The 16,889-nt window shown below is 40.7% G+C and overlaps 1 protein-coding gene across 1 annotated transcript; it reads right to left on the bottom strand.

Moving 5' to 3' along the window:
* Window positions 1–1,666: 1,666 nt before the first annotated feature.
* cop1 (COP1 E3 ubiquitin ligase) lies at window positions 1,667–16,515 on the bottom strand. Its single transcript, XM_041949000.1, has 20 exons — window positions 15,846–16,515; window positions 15,653–15,712; window positions 14,945–15,042; window positions 14,330–14,394; window positions 14,040–14,159; window positions 8,955–9,023; window positions 8,632–8,691; window positions 8,406–8,485; window positions 7,572–7,635; window positions 7,050–7,164; window positions 6,318–6,453; window positions 6,009–6,152; window positions 5,725–5,833; window positions 5,559–5,640; window positions 5,321–5,437; window positions 4,206–4,323; window positions 3,815–3,939; window positions 3,434–3,594; window positions 3,081–3,125; window positions 1,667–2,303 (listed from the first exon to the last, which is right to left on the bottom strand). Exons 1-20 carry the CDS (start codon window positions 16,202–16,204, stop codon window positions 2,286–2,288), a joined length of 2,145 nt encoding a protein of 714 aa, XP_041804934.1. The 5' UTR covers window positions 16,205–16,515; the 3' UTR covers window positions 1,667–2,285.
* Between the last annotated feature and the right edge of the window lie 374 nt (window positions 16,516–16,889).

The raw sequence follows: 16,889 nt of genomic DNA, 5'->3' as shown, positions 1-16,889 counted from the left end.
CAGCGCATTAAAGGCTGTCAGCAAATGCAGGGACAGAGGAAGCGATGTAGACGATTACAGTTACCACCGAGCAGAGTGCAGGCTTCCTTCTCCAACTGGCTGAGTATATTGCCATCATGTGTTGATAGACTGATCAAAGCCACAAAGTTTTTACCTCAGAGAGAGACAGCGGCTTCCCCTGTCTGTCCTCCAACAGTTGATAAAGATTTCTGTCTAGCTTGTCTTATCTTATCTTTGCTGGACTGAGAACACATTGAGACAACAACTTGAGTAGCACTGAGTTTGAAGCCGAAGCATTCATTATGCCCATGCAAATCAATCTGCGACCCAATTAAAAACATGGATTTGTCAAACACAGAATATGGCGCCATGACCATTCAAAGAGTGATATTTCCAAAGATTAACAAGCTTGAAATACAACATATATATCATAAAGTGAACTGGTAATTTACTAGGTGTGCTATCCATTTCATTTGTGTGTCTGTGTGCATGTACACATGCTGCATATGTAAAATGTGTTCATCATTTTTCCATAGATTGTACAGTTTGAACTCCGTGTAAACAGTGATGCCCTAAATGATTCAAATGTCATCCCAACAATCTTAATTTATCGGAATTGAGTTGGAAAAGGTACTTAGTTATTAAAAATAATTGTTTGCCACACACATACAGTATACAGCAAATATGATACTTACTGGTATAAAAATCCTGAGGTCTTTAATGATGTACGAACTAATGCGTCATTAATCAATGAACAAAAACACGTATTGGGAAATGATTGGAAACACATCCCCATGCTAGTCCAGAGCCTTGATTGTTATCCTGTGAAACTTTATAATCCTTTGTTTGCGCAAACATTACAGAAGACTGCAGGAAATTTCCTAAATAACAGAGGCACAATGGAAGTATCTTGCAGGAACAAGTTTCACACATGAAGTAAACAGCCTCGGGGTTTAGATGACATTTAATGGCTCTCTGGTGTTTCAGTTAATACGGACGTGTTCTGGGAACGTGAAGATTTAACAGATTACCATTTCACACAAGGCTCAAACACCCCATATGAGACCCATTACGAACAGTAAACACATTACTCAGTCATACAAGTTCAGTCAAGAGAATCATTGAAATGCCAAAAATATCTAATAAAAATATGACCAAACAAGACAAAATTGTTTCGAAATAATTTATTCAGTTATACAAATACAAAACACCTCTCTCACTCAGTTATCATAAAATATTTAGGTCTTGGCGGTGTTTACCAAATCCTCTCGATGTCAATGTCAACATGGATCACTCCTCCACAGTTGTTGAAGTTACAATGCAGCTCAGTTCAGACGTTTGAACCTACAGTATGTAAAGAGTATTTCCATTGCTACTTTAAAAGAACTAAATCTGATTCTGTGAGGTTCTCATTTTTCAACGAGCAACAAACAGCTCACATACGTGGAAAAATAATCCAGTTCCATGTAGCATTGCAGATCAATGCCTTAAATTACATGAGTTTCACTGTGATTACAGACAAACACGTCAAATCTCATTTTGTTCCGATAGTAACAGAAATATCAGAGAGTTTCTCAACATTTCCATGATCCGTTGGTCTTCCTTGATTTCCGTACACTACCTCACATTCTTAAGCCAGGAAAGGAACCGACGATACGATTGACAATGAAATTCAAGTCATATTTATTTAAACTGGCTTCTCTCAATCTGAAAAACAAAAACGACAAAAAAACAAAAACTACACATCCAGGGGAAATGTGAACAGTGACAAACAATGAGGGGGGGGGGGGTGAAAAGCTTCTTGTGAAGACACCATTTTTGCATGTCATTTTGTCTTGTGCTTTGGCCTTTAAAAGGAAAAATGCATCACACTAGTAGCATTTGGCTGGATGTACCCTTGAGAGCAACAGCTTGATTAAAAAAAGGTACAAGTGTTGATTTGACCTAAAACCATAAAGAGGTGTTCTACTGTAGTCAATATAACTTCACCGAAAAGAAAGAAAAATGCTTTCTGAAGTCTCTTGTTCCATTTGTGCCCAAGCTAGGTCCTCGGTTTCCTGCAGTAAAATGACAGCACATCTTCTCCTGCTATACTGATGCACCGCTCCAAGTCTTTACCGTCGCTCATTAAAATAAGACACCTTCAGTTCATTTCAGCTCTCCGGGTGTAGTCGGGTATCCTAGTTCAGCAGGCAGCCTGGGCTCTCCCTGCGTCAGACTTATCCTCTACCGGACAAAGAGAGGCTGATGGTGGTTCTATTGCACACTGAAGATGTGGTGGGCCTTCAGACGAGCTCAAGTACCTGTGTGGAGAGAAAACACAGCTGTAACGTTTTCTGTAGCTCACCGTCATTGTCCAAGAGCTACAACAACAAGATGAGCGCAGTCACTGCTTTGATAGGTAGCAATCAAAGCTGTATCTGTACTGAAGAAAGTCTGAAAGGCCATATTAATCCCACAGAGAAGGACATTTTAAATCCAATAATTCAGACTAAGTGCACACGCAGCTGGGAAATCAGCTTTGCTCTGTTCTGTATACTATGTAGTCTAAACACGTAACCCCAAAACCACTGTTTCACCATACAGTCACTGTGTCACCTAGATAACAAAAACATGCTTTCCCCCACTCCAGTAACTTTGATTTGATATAGAGAGCTTTTGAAATTACTGCCACTGTGACATCCCTGTACAACAAAGCTGAACAGCATCTCCTGTTTTTGGACTCAAAGTATCCAGAAACTACAGTTCACATGTGGACTATTTTGTACGTATTTTCACCCTTTGCAGTTATTATTAAAGGCATTACATTTGGATTATGGATGTACCTTCAAAACATCATAAAGATTACCCTCTAGGTAACACTAGGTAACAGATACAAAAGCAAGTTGCTATTGTTCTAGATCTCAAAAGGCTGACAGAAAATGAAGGCATCTATCGATTCTTCAGTTTTTCATGCAAAAATATCCATCACTCGAGTTGCTAGCTCTGACTAGGCATGATACCTCGACAGGAATCTGGCAGCTGATGCAGCGGCCCTGTAGTTATTAGCATGCTTTACATAAACATTTCAAAGCACAAACCTTGATTGTTCCTTGACTGTTTGCAGCAATCAGTACATTGGACTCCTGAAAAACAAAGTAGCACTATTAAAAAACATAGTGTAAGTTACTCATGGATATTTAATCACCTACAGGACAACATTACAATCTGTTTCACATAATTTGACATGAAAATATACAACAGTCAACAGAGAACTGTTTGGTTCCTTTTGTGACGACTGAGTTTTTGCTCGTTTTCATGGCTCAAACATGTTTCCATCTTGAACATGATCTGTTTAGTCAGAGTAATAACAAACCAGCTGCTGGGATCTTCCTTCTAGTTTAGCACATGGAAAACGAACAACAACAACAGTGTAATAATGCAGCGAACTCACTCCATCAGGCAGGGCTCTCCAGCAGACAGCACTGACAAACTCATTGGTGTCGTCCTCCTTCTTGTCCTTGTCCAAGACGCTCTTCACTGTGTCGAACTTGAATGTTAACAGTGTCTTGGAAAGTCCTTTGTAGTACAGGTACAAGGAGTTGTTTTCACTGCCTGTATGAGCGCACACACACACACGCACACACACACAAAAGGTCATGTTTTATTGAGATTCTACAAATTTTTTAATTGGTGTGTGTGTGTGTTTCGTTAAAGGGAGCTGGGTGCTGTTATAACTGCCTCGGGGGATGAATAAAAAAAACATGTCAAGTCAATGCTGCGTTACAGATTCAGTTGCCGCTTGTCAGAATGGGCTTCTTTTTACTATCCTTACCACAGGCAACATAGTCTCCATTGGAAGCCAGGCCTACAAAGTTCTTCTCGTTGATGTGTCCCTTGAAGGAGCGCAGGCAGTGAGGTTTGTTGACGTTCCAAAGCTTCAGCTGACTGTCTGTTGAGCTGCCAGGCAAAGGGTGGAGATACAATGAGTCAAGAACTTGCTAAAATTGCTCTTCACTAATCAGTCGCAGAACATTGTCAACCTGTAAATGTATGTGCTTTGTGAAAGCAGTACAGACAACAATATGTGTCATAGGGGCATAGGGGGATTATACAAGTATACAGCATATAATAGATGGTGTAAAAGTGTCTTTGCAGAAAGAACAAACATGGTAGTCATGACAGTCTTTTTTTTATGTAGTAAAAATAAGGTTAAACTGACTTACGCGGAAACAATTTCCTCTCCGTTGACAAACTTGGCATAGGACACTGCCTTCCTGTGACCTTTGAACACCATGATTGGCTGCTTAGTATTGCGTAGGTCATAGTAGTGGACACAGTGGTCTGCGTGCGAGGGAAAAAAAAAAAACATGGTATGCGTTCAGGTGGGAGGGTTGAGAGAACACTCCAGAGGGGCTGTTGTATGCGAGGCTGCTCAGCAAGGTGTCCTTCATCAGTGGAAACAACTCTCAGTGTGAGACATATCCAGTAACCTCCAAGGCAGGCGGCCATGGTGAAATGATGGTGCAATGCCTTTGTTGACATTTGCTAAAACGTGTGTTTCTTGCACTCCATCAGGTCTGTTTTTGAATGAACGGTACACTGTGCCTGCTGGCTTTTATTCCAGGGTCCTAGCTTTATTCCAGACAGCAAACCAACGATTTCAAGGTCAAGGAGGGGTTTCCTTTTCCAGGCTTAGTGTACTTGGACCACAGGGACACAGGGAATGGTGTAAATAAAGCCAGGGCAATTCACTGCTGGATAACAGAGTTTCTGTGTTGCTCTGTTCATCCAATGTTAGCTAGGTGAAGGACTGTTTCTCTGTACAAGAGAATATTTCTAATTCTTATTTCTCTTAATTTTGCCATTAACATAGACTTGTGTCTGCTGTTATGAATCACGGCGCTGTCGCTTCACCAGTAGGTCTGTCTCCAAATGTTTTATTCTTTTCTTGTTTTTAGTTTTATATACCTCTATTATTTATTTCTCTTCTCTTCCCTTCCTATACTCATCTGCACTTTTTTCAGTCATTGTGCTGCTGCAACAACATGTCTGGACCACCGGAGTCTGTGTGACCACAAAAGAATTTCAGAAGTCTACAAGGAAAAAACTGCAGTGGTGTGCGCACCCTGTCAGGCTGCAATAATAACGATACTTCACAACGAGTTTCTTTGCCTGTGGTTTTGAGCAGAGACAAATTCTTATCTCCTTTATCCCCCTACGGAGAAATTTTCTCACAATATTTACATGCATCAGCGACTGGCCTCTACAGCCAGTAATGTTATAGGATATAGACTAGAGAAACCTGACACTCACAACATAAAACTAATCCTGATCTTACCTGCACAGCCAAAGGCCAGATGATACCTGGAGGTTGGACTGAATTTAACACAGCACACATTGGCCTTGGCCTCAATGCTAGCCACGGAGTTGTCAAGATTGGTTGACCATAACTTCACTGAAACACAAAAACAGAAGTGAACATTTCACGATGGCTAAACATGGAGTGGAACAGAGCCTGGACAGGTAGAAGACACTTAAGGTCGGAAAACCTGCCAGATGTCGTGCTCCTCAGTTACCTTTAGCATCGTCAGAACCGGAGGCTAACAGCTTGGGGTCCATCAGATTGAAGTCAACACTCCAACACCGTTTTTCATGCTCCTGAAAAGAAAGCAGAGGAAATGAGAACAGGGGTCCTGCCAAATGTTATTGAAAAAGCGATGCTCTAAGACTGAGGTATCATACCTGGTAGACTTTGGACCTCTGGCCAGTGAATCCATCCCACAGGATGACAGTACCCTCATAGTCACTGCTGGCCAGAAGGTTCTTGTGATAGCTGCTCCAGCTGATACAGCTGCAGCAAACAAGATTGGGATCACTTTCACTTTGAGACTCAAGTTCACAGTCGGCCAAATCAAGAAGTGTTTCAGTCACTTTTGGTTTCTGGTTTCGATTAAGTATAGTTTTTCAAATCTATGCCAGTCAACAAGCATTTCATGAAACACTGCTCCTCTCCTCATTTCCCCTACCTGATTTTGGAATTGCAGGTCATTTCGTTAACAGGGTAGTGGATGTCCACCGCATCCTGGATCACTGTGCCATACTCAAACACTTTGATCTTCTTGGTCACACCGGCGATGGCAAAGTAGTCACAGTCACGGTCAAACTCAATACTGAAACACAGGTGAGAATAGTGAGAAGGTTGATGAAGATATACATACATACAAGCTCACAAATATCCATACAAAATGTTAACAATCACACACTGAGCCGTCACAGGTCAATGCCAAAAAAGTGTAAAAGAGAAACACAGAAGTTCAATCTTTTCCTTTTTGTACCTGGAGACAATACTGGAGCCATTATAGAGGTCACTGGCATACGAGAGGGTGGCGAGTGGTCGCACAGAGTTGTAGCGGGTAAACTTAGAGAGGCACTCCATGAAATCGTCCAGCTGATTCAGGTTCCTGCCCTCCTCTGAACACAACAAACACACACTATCAAAATACTGGTCACAAGGGGCATTTGGGGGCATGAACTATATACTGCGTGCTATGGAACAAAGAGGGAAAATATCACCATACTAATGTTGCAGGAGCTTTGTGTCACATTTTAACAGCAATACATTTTTACCACATTAATAGAACTACAAAAAACAAAGAAGATTTTGTCTTGTGTGCCACCATGTCGGGTTTTTCTGGAAACCTGCTGGCTTGTCTCGCAGCACAAAGTGAAATGATGGTGTAATTCTTCCAGCTACGAGCTGAGACTTTTCATCAGAAACACTCACTCTAACAGCAAGCAGTGAAATTTGTGGTGACTGTGGTCTTCATTTTAAGAAACAGTACCTTTAGCAATAACACTGGTGTGAGGCGGATTCTGCCACCCATCCATCCTCTGAATGAAAATCCAGTTCTGAGAACTGAAGCCTTACTAATGTCCTTCCTTCATGCAACTGCAGTCCAGCTTCTCCGATGATGTACAGAATCAAAACAACAGATCAGACTACAGATTTTTCTGTGCTGTCAACAGCTGTGAGAGTATGAAGCCGCCATTCTTTGTGGGATTAATACCTGTGATGCGAGACATCTTGTTGGAGAAGTAGCACTGCTCCAGATCCTCAAAATGAGCCGTCAGCCTCTTCCTCCTTGACGCCAGGGTGCTGTTGTACCAGGTCTGTCTTTTGCCCTGGCAAAACAAAGTGTTTAAAAGTACGGTGAAGTCAATGCTGAAGTCATTCTGACATTTATTCTGTTAAAACACATTTAAAATACACTGACAATGTACAAGATTTTCTTTGTGTTAGCATTAGAATAAAACATTTGTGTGAACTTGGCAGGCCCTTCGTTTGATATCCATTCTAACCACTAAGATGTTTGAAATATCTGAGGGACTTTTGTCATATTCCTTGAGGGAAAATCAATGGTCTGCAGTCATATTATAAAACTATAATAAGACATAAGCAAATAAATAGTTAAACAGATTACAAGTCAATGAAAATCCAACAACATAATGAAAATAACAATAATGTGACTCTTGAAGAGGGACAGAAATGGATTTAAAAACCAACCAGCATGTGTGTTTCTCTGACTAACCTGGGTTGTTCCACCAAATCCTGGAGGCTGGCTGTAGTCAGGTGGGTCAATAATACTACTGCAGCTACTCAACAAACAAAAACACACAAACAGATATACAAGGCACACAATACAGTTACACAGGAGCCCATAACATCTGTATTATATGTATGTGCTTTGCTATTAGCTAGCATAAAACTCTAGTACGACCCAGATTCCAAACAAAACTGGGACACTGTGTGAAACATAAATAAAAACAGAACGCAATCATTTGCAACCACATTGTGATAGCTGTTTAAGAAAGTGTTCCTGAGCCCAATAATGTGTTCAAAGTGGTGAGCCTCGCTCCATCTGTGTTTGTGAGCCTCTCATACCCAATCATGATACTATCACCTGTTACCAATCAACCTGTTTACCTGTGGAATGATCCAAACAGGTGTTTTTGGAGCGTTCCACAACTTTCCCAGTCTTTTGTTGCTCCTGTCCCAACTTGTTTGAAACATGCATCAAATTCAGAATAAACAGATATTTACAAAAATCAATGAAGCTGACGAGGTAAAAACATTAAATATATTTTCATCGTACTGTTTTCGATTGCGTATATGTCAAAACGAATCAGCAAATTATCACACTGTTTTTTTATATTTATGTTTCACGAAGCGTCCCAGCTTTTTTGGAATCAGGTTGTAGCTATTAGAGAGCAAAAGGCAAAACATCAGTAACAATCATCTGTGCTGAGAATGGGTCTCTCCTTTAGTAAAGTGTGGTAAGTGTGGTTAGCTATTTTGTGCTGATGATGGCCTCATTTGCTGTAAATATATATATAACTGGGTGGAACAGAGAGGTCAGCTGTACCTGGGTGCTGGTGAGGGAGCCTCCACGTTCGGGACCGTGCACTCTGCCTCCATAATCGGGGAGTACAGCCCGCTCATTTCCTGGAAAATTGCACAGAAATAACATGTTTGTCTAACTTAAGCGGTGATGATGATTGCCATTTGAAAATATAATATGATTTCATAATCCTGTCTGCTGCTCCTCTAGAACAAACTGTGAATGAGGGTTTGGTTTTCTGTTACTTTACCTCAACACGCTTTATGTCCTCTTCTAGAAAGTTGAGCTCTTTCTGCAGTTGCTCCAGTTGCTGTTGACAAAGCCAGAAACACAGATAAACATGCTATATGGAGATACCACATAATTCTTTATATTTTACATATTCTTAAAACACCCTCTATTGTTTGTGTTGATGCGTTTTATTTGCAGAAAGTTGAGTTTTATCCAACCAACCATACCAACATTCCATATTTTCATATTATTACTTATTCTTGAAAACGGCACTGTATTCCCAACACACCGGTCTTTGTCAGCAGTACAATTGTAATATTATGACTGTAAAAACTACAGTACCTCTCTCTTGTTTCTCCTTGCTTCTTTAAAGAACTCCATGAGGATCTGCCTCTGAGCTGCTTGGGATTCCTAGTGGAGAGACAGACATCACACATAATCACACACAACTGCAAGTGAAGCTGTGGAATACCTTAACCCATTCTTTAACGAGACAATGAGATCATATGAAAACATTTTTAGTCGCCAGAGGCAAAAGCGTGTTGGACAGTAAAGCTTCAAAAACACCTTTCTTTTACTAAGAAGAGTAAAATTATGTAGACAAGTCATTTCAAAGGCCATGCTTTATCATCTCAATGCTACACATTCTTAGATTCGCATAGACATTAATGTCTTCTCCAACTGTACTTCCCGTGTGAGCATTAAGCCTCATTTGAAGCCAGTTAAATAAACAGAGTAGCAGATTGGATGTGGAAAACTGTTTTTCATGTAGCTTTTTGTGTCGTCTCACATTGTCACAGCTAACGTTATCTCCACACTTCACACTGCGACACAAGCTCAGCTGGTTGTGTTGGCACAGGAAGGCCTCCTCTGCATTATAGTAAACTGACTACTGTACATATATAATCTATTTTGATACCGATATAACACCATCATCAGGGAAAAAAAAAAAAACCCACCCCAAAAAAAACAGATATTAATTTTAGGTCATATTGCCCACCCCTACCATGCACCCATGCCAGGCCAGGTGATTGGATGTTTGGCGTCCTGGTTATATTCCCAGACACTGAGAGTGAATAAGCAAGGACGTTTAATCTGGAACACATGGTGGAAGACTTCATGGAGTGCACGGCTCACAGGATGCCATTCAGACAGGTGAATACAACTCACTGATGGCGGTTACTCACCAGAAGTAAGCTAATGTTGCCAATGCAGCATTGCCTGTTGCTTAAATGTGTGTGTTTGTGTTTCTTTTAATGTGTGAGGCTATTAAATGTATGCATCTTAACAATGCTTGTTGCATCCACCATGGTGTCCATGGCCCTAAAAAGGTAACATATTTACTCAGGGTACGTTTTTAATGCCCAATTTTATCCAAGTATATTTTTACAGAAGTCGTTTTACTTTTATGACAAGAAAGTTTCTCTAAAGTTAAATGAAATAATCAACAACCCCAATTCCAAAAAGGTTCAGATGCTGTATGAAACATAAGTAAAATAGAATGTGATCCTTTGCTAATCCTTTTCGACTTATACTCAACTGAAAACTACAAAGAAAATCTATTCAATGTTTTTCTGGACTAAGGAACTGTGGAAATCTCAAATAGCCCAGCAGTTTAACATCAATCTTTCTCAATGCACAATTGCAAGGAATTTAGGGATTTCACCATCTACAACCCATAATAACATTAAAAGATTCAGAGAATCCAGAGAAATCTCTGCATGCAATGGCGAAAACGAACAGTGAATGCCTGTGACCTTCGATCCCTCAGGCAGCAGTGCATTAAAAACCAACATTGTATAAAGGATATTATAACATGGCTTAGGAACACTTTGAAAAAACATTGCGTGTAAACACAGTTCAGCTCTGCATCTACAAATGAAAGACCCGACCATGCAGAGCGAAAGCCAGATAAACAACATCCAGAAATGTCGTCAACGTCTTTGTGCTTGAGACGTGAGATCCATGTGAGATGGACTGATGCAAGTTCGAAAGTTTAAAAAGCCAGCATCTGTGATGGTATGGGGGTGTGTTAGTGCCCCTGGAATGGGTAACTGTGAACATATCTGTGAAGGCAATATTAATGCATATATGTTTTGAAGCAACACATGGTGGCATCCAGATGATGTTTTTTCAGCCAGATGATGAAAAGCCCCTGAAAATTTGTGGCACATTATGATGCACAAAATACTGCAATGGAGACCACGGTCTGTTGAGCAGCTGAAATCATAGATCAAGCATAATGACAGATATTTTTTTTCACTTTTAAAACCTCAACTGTTAGTGTCCTCAGTTCCCACTTATTGAGTGCTGTTAAAAAAAAAGATGATGTAACACAGTGGTAAACATGCCCCTGTCCAAACTGTTCTGTACTGCATTCAACTGAATAAAGCCTGGACATGCCTAGTATTTCACTCAAACTAAAACTCTGCTGTGGAAAAAAAAAAAAAAGAATTATGAAAATGAACCACAGATTATTAGGAGCAAGTATGTTATTCAATTCAACTACAGGAAACAATCCCAAACCCAGGGGTTTATGGGTGTTGGCAGACAATCTTTGACAACTGTGGCTAGAAGTTTCTCATGCTTTGAATGTCTAACATAACACAATGAACTGAGAGCAGAAAGTCAAGTCATATTTTAGACTGATGCTCTTATTTGGCAATTTCTTTATGCGGTCTAAACTAATATAAACACCAGGGAAGGTGGGCTACACGCACTGCAGATATTTCCATCAAGGATTGTGCCTTCAGGCTTTGATGAAATTCCACCGACAAAAATTCAAAACACAGGATATGAACCCGTTCTCACCCATATATTGATTGACAAGTTGTCTAACAGTAACCAAGACTAGACAATTAAGCTGTTGTGTGACATCAGTAATGATTGTAAAGAGAAAGACCTACATCAAATGTGAAGTTGATGCAATCTCTACATGTAGATCTAAATTTCTGATTCACAATCTATAAAGTAAAATGAATGATCACATCATACAAGCACAGTCTGACAAAAAGTCTAGAAAATGAAACGTGCACAGAGGCAAATGACTTGGCTCAAATCGAACACGCGACAACAAAAATGTATTCGGAATGCGTCCTGGGAAAAACACGAAGGCAGCCAGTGACTCAAATCACCACATTCACAAACAGGAAATATGAGAGGAATGAAGAGGAGTGGCAATTTAGTACAGGGCACAGATCATAAATCTGACCTGGTTCCTTTGCTTTAATAATGAGAAACCTACAGAATACAAAACTAGGCTGCTTTTGGAAATAGCCATGAGATTGCTGATTAAAGACCTATTGTCAATTTAGAAATGTTTGATTGTCACATTCTAGACCACGAGGGATCTGTCTTTAAAAAGACTGTCTGACAGTGTAGGTGTAGATTTGAGCATGGACAGTAGGAACAACCACTTTTAGGATGCTGCTGAAATATCCCTAATAAATCAATTCATCAGTAGCCTCTAAGCAGAGTGTGTGTTTCCTATAAAAATTAGCTGCTTTAATGGAGTGTGAAAGAGGCAGGGGAACACCTGACTACACATCGTGGGCTAGCTGCAGCACTGACAGCAAAGTCTGTGAACTGAATGAACTGTGGTGAACTTGAAGCAGTTACTATTATAGTTACCATTAAACGTTTGAAACATGACAGAATTAAAAGTGTCTTCGCTGGATATAACTATCATTAGTCAACTGGTATTGTATTTCATTTTCAGGCGAAAAGTTGTGCCTAATTTGTAATCATTGTGCTGACGTGTTTATCTAACAATTTTATATGCATGCAGCAACAGCTTAGCCACAAAGAATGTTCTTTGATCAATCCAAATATCTATCATCTTTGACATTACAAAGATGACATCATGTAGCATTTATATTTGTTGAACAGATGACTTCCACATCCCTCCCCGTTTACACCGGCTATTATTGTATGGATCATTATACCATAACCTGGACACTATTAAGTAAATTAGCCAAAAAATGTCCAACTTAATCATTTGTCAGTGAATATCATCCCTCATTTTGTCAGGGAAATCATGGCAGCAGCAGCCTGACCAACCCGGAGACTCACAGACAACTCAGATTTCATCGGCTATCAGCTAACAACAATTTAGCCTCTGGGAGCAACCAATATTTCGGGGGCCTCCTATGAAGTCAGCAGATATCCAGAAAATTGATATCCAAGCCAAGACTTCCTCCTCCATCCACCAGTCACTGGTGGATGACTGGTGTCTGTTTATAAGACATTCAGACAGAGAGATACATATGTCTGAAAGTGAGGACATTTTGGTGGGTCCTCACTTTCAGACATTCAAAGGACTATTTGAGAGTTAAGATTTGGTTTGGCGTTTAGCTGTGATGGTTATGGTTAGGGGGTGAGGGGCAGAATGCATTATGTCAATGGGTGTCCTCAAAAGGACAGAACTACAAGGTTGTGTTTGAGTGTGAGTGTGTGAACGAGAGAGAAATAAAGATAAGCATGTGCTACCCTGAGAGAAAGCTAAAGGTGTTGCTCCCTCTGGTTGGCAATCTCAACAATGAGAACAATGTTTTGCTCCTTTCTAATCTTGTAGTGAGTGTTTGCTATTCATTAGCAGACAGACAGTGAAATTTCTCTTAACATTTGAGGTAACTCGATTTCAAAACTGGTTCTATGCCTGCTGTGCTGATACGACACAACGAAAGTCAACAGCATGGCTTGTGGCTCCTACTTCTCTTTTCCTATGACTTGTTTTTCTCACAGGGATTGACAAAAACAAGAAAAAAGGGGATGTTCCAGACTATACTGAAAGAGTGGTGTGTACCAGGTTTCACTGCACTTAATCTGTAATCCAGGAAACACACATACCCTCTGCCACAAGGACCACATCAACCATTAGTGAATGATACCATTCATACGACTCAACAACTCTTGACTGTTTCGACACTGCCTGGAGCATCTCCTTGCAGAAAAATGGGTACAACATGTAATACAGTACAACTGCCAAATCATCAGTTTGCTACAGTTCTGATGCTGGCTGAAACTCCACAAAAAGACTGAACAGACTCTTGCAGGCTGCACCAGAGACCTGTCTACTGCAGGCAAAAAAAATACTCAAGACCTTTGCAAATGACTTTTCAAGACCAACAGATACTCTGGACACACTGTTCCTCCCTTTTTCAGTATATGCTACTTGCATTAATCTGTCTCAATCATGTGGTCACTTCACATAATTTCTTTTATGGTTAAACTGTCATGCACAGTTAACTCCTAAGTTAACCAAGTATGAATCGTGTATTTTCTAAATGACCCTGTAACTTTCTTCTTCAACATGGTCTAAGTGGTAATGAGTTATCTGTGACTCAAATAATTATGAAAACAGAAAATGCAGTTGCGATGATGAGCGACACGACTGGCACAGAAGGATGTGTGATCACCCTTACTTACCGCCTCCAGCTGCTTCTTCTTCTGGACCAGGAGCTCCAGCATCAGATTGACATTTGCCAGGTCCAAGTTCTCCTGGTCAGGACTCAGCACGTCCTGGAACACCTGCCACCTTGACCCGTTCTACAGGTCAGAGACACTGATCAGTTGCAAGCGTGGTGACTCCACAGACTGTGACATGAGTAACAGACTTTTCTAACAATGTGACAGTGAAAAGGAGAGTGTACAGACTTTCACACGAATCACAGGAAGAGATAAACATTGGCGTTACAGTATATATGTGTCATACTTACAGGATGATCTAATTTTAGTCTCTTCTCCTCCGACCTTTGTTTCTGTTTAAGGATCAGTTCATTTACTGGAACATGGTGGGTGGGGTGGTGGTGGAAGAAATGAGAAAGGTACAAATGTTACATAAGTATATGACAGAAACACGACCACAGTGCAACTTAAACAGTAAAGCAATGATGCTTTGAGTGAGCTTGTTTCGCTGTGGTAAATACAATAGACACAGCAATGATATGACCAGCAGTTTCATGACTGTGATGGCTTTGCTGGGTACTTTTAAAGCACTTTTTATTTGAACTTTGACTGGAGTCTATCCTGTTCAGGTTCAACTCTCCCCCAAGCAACATATGCATTTGACCTAATACATTTTGAACTTTAAAATACAGAATTTTTACAAACATTATATATGGATCTGAAACAAAAAAATCTAATGATTTAAATCTAAGATCATTATGTTGTGCAGCACAATGGATACGTGTTATGAGACAATCGTGTCTTGACATGCGAATACTGCATATCCACAGAACTGACGTTTTCAGATCATCAGTGAATGCATAAAAGAATACAGAGCAACAACTTAGACATAAACAAACCTAAAACGTCGGATTTAAGATACCTACCAAGAAAGTTTGGGTACAGCTGATCCACATTATCAACAATATAGTTACACTTTGGACATCTGTTGCTGTCTTCCAGACTCTGGCGGATACACTTGAAACTGTAGGAGGGAGAAACAACTGAATACTGAAACAGTACAAGGACATTGGAACAAAAGAACACTGTTACGGTGTGAGTTACTAGTAATTAAGTTAAGCCATATCTAAGTGTGCTGAAATGCCCCTGCATAACCAAGCACAGACAAGTTTGACTTCTCTGTTCTCATGATGCTTTTGCACATCTTTAAATGTAATGTTTTATCCTTTTATTTAAATTATTTCAATACATGTGTGTACAACTTTCTTGTTTGACATTGGTAGTCTCTCCACTGACACACACACACACAGACACACACACGCACACACACAGTCTGATCTGTGTTTCTCAGTGATGCAAAGAATGATTTTCTTAAAAAACAAAAACAAAAAAAATTGTGGTTTAGTTTGTATAGTGTTAAAGGTTTGTTTAGGAGTTGGGTAAACTGCTAGACAGGTGGAGGAGACAGCTGCGTCTTCATGTATCCCAGCAGGTAAGCATCATTGATACACAAAATGATTATGGCAAAATCGTTAACAATTAGCAGAAATTGCTATTGACGTCACATTGTCCTTAAACCAATCATTTGGTGGGATGCAACTATCCCACAGCCTCAGCTACAAGTCAACACTTACCAAAAACTGTGCCCACACTTTGTCATGTGCGCCTCTTCAATCATTTCGAAGCAAATGGGACTGGGAAAGTAGAGGAAAAAAGCCTTATTAAGTGCATGTCAAAACTCAACTTTCAAACTTTTTAAACACTCCCGGGAAGGTCTGAATGCCCTGCAGCTACAATCCACAGAACAGAACTCTAGAGTGAACTAACCAGACAAAATCGTTGCTTTTATCTTCGTATGAATTCAAGAGGCCGTTGTAAAGGGGTGTTTGATGGAGGGATCTCTTTCTGTTGCCCGAGGACGCAGAGGGTCTGCTCAGAGAAGCAAACCCGCTCCGGGACGACGGCACGGCGGCCAAAGTTGGCACCGACGAGGCGACCTCGCCGGCTGCTGCCAAGGTCCGGGATGGCACAACATTTCCAGAATTGTTACCATTAACGTTACTTGTGACGGCGTTGCTCCCACCGCCGCCGTTCGTGTTCCCACTGCCTCCCGTGCTGCTGCTACTTGTGCCGGGCACTGAACTCGCCCCACCAGCGCTTTGCTGTGGCCGGTTGGTTGACATCATACAAGGCCGACTAGAAACTCCCCCAAATCCGCTGCGTTGCTGTTCAAAGCATCCGGACAGTGCGGGTATTTGGCTACTTTAGCAGGTTGGCTAGCTAGCTGGCTTGCTTGTGTGCTAGCATCCTGGGAGAAAGCAACAGTGGCCAAACATCCAGCGTATTTAAACTTGTCCGTTGGTATCTGCCTCACTTTAGTCACTGACGGCGTATTAAAAAATCACTGTAGTATGAAGGACAAAGAGACATGGACATTGAAACGGACAATAAAACAGACACAACTGCGTTGTCCAGGAGATTAGCCGGCTAGCTACTGTTAGCTACAGAGAGGGATCTCTTGAGGTCTCGATCTCTTCTTCTTCTTCTGTTTGGCTTTACGGCGGTTGGCAACCAACTTACTGGAGCGTTACCGCCACCCTCTGGACTGGAGTGTGAACAGGAGCGTGACAGGAAACAAAATCGAAAAAAACAAAACAAAACAAAACACCCATTTTAATCCTTCGTTCCAGCCCTGTCTCTCTTAAAAATACCAATACCATTCCATACATCTTGGATGATTCATTGAGGATGCTCTCTAAGGAAAAACATACCCTTGCTTGCTTTGCTGCCTCCTTTATTTTCTTCCAACAATAACACATGTTCTACAGATTCCAATTCCCCGCAACACTTACACGTTCCTGTTTGATGTTT

This window comes from Chelmon rostratus, chromosome 12, assembly GCF_017976325.1.
Source record: "Chelmon rostratus isolate fCheRos1 chromosome 12, fCheRos1.pri, whole genome shotgun sequence".
Taxonomy (NCBI): Eukaryota; Metazoa; Chordata; class Actinopteri; order Chaetodontiformes; family Chaetodontidae; genus Chelmon; species Chelmon rostratus.
Note: the sequence above shows the minus strand (reverse complement) of the source record. Positions and strands in the feature narration are given on the sequence as shown.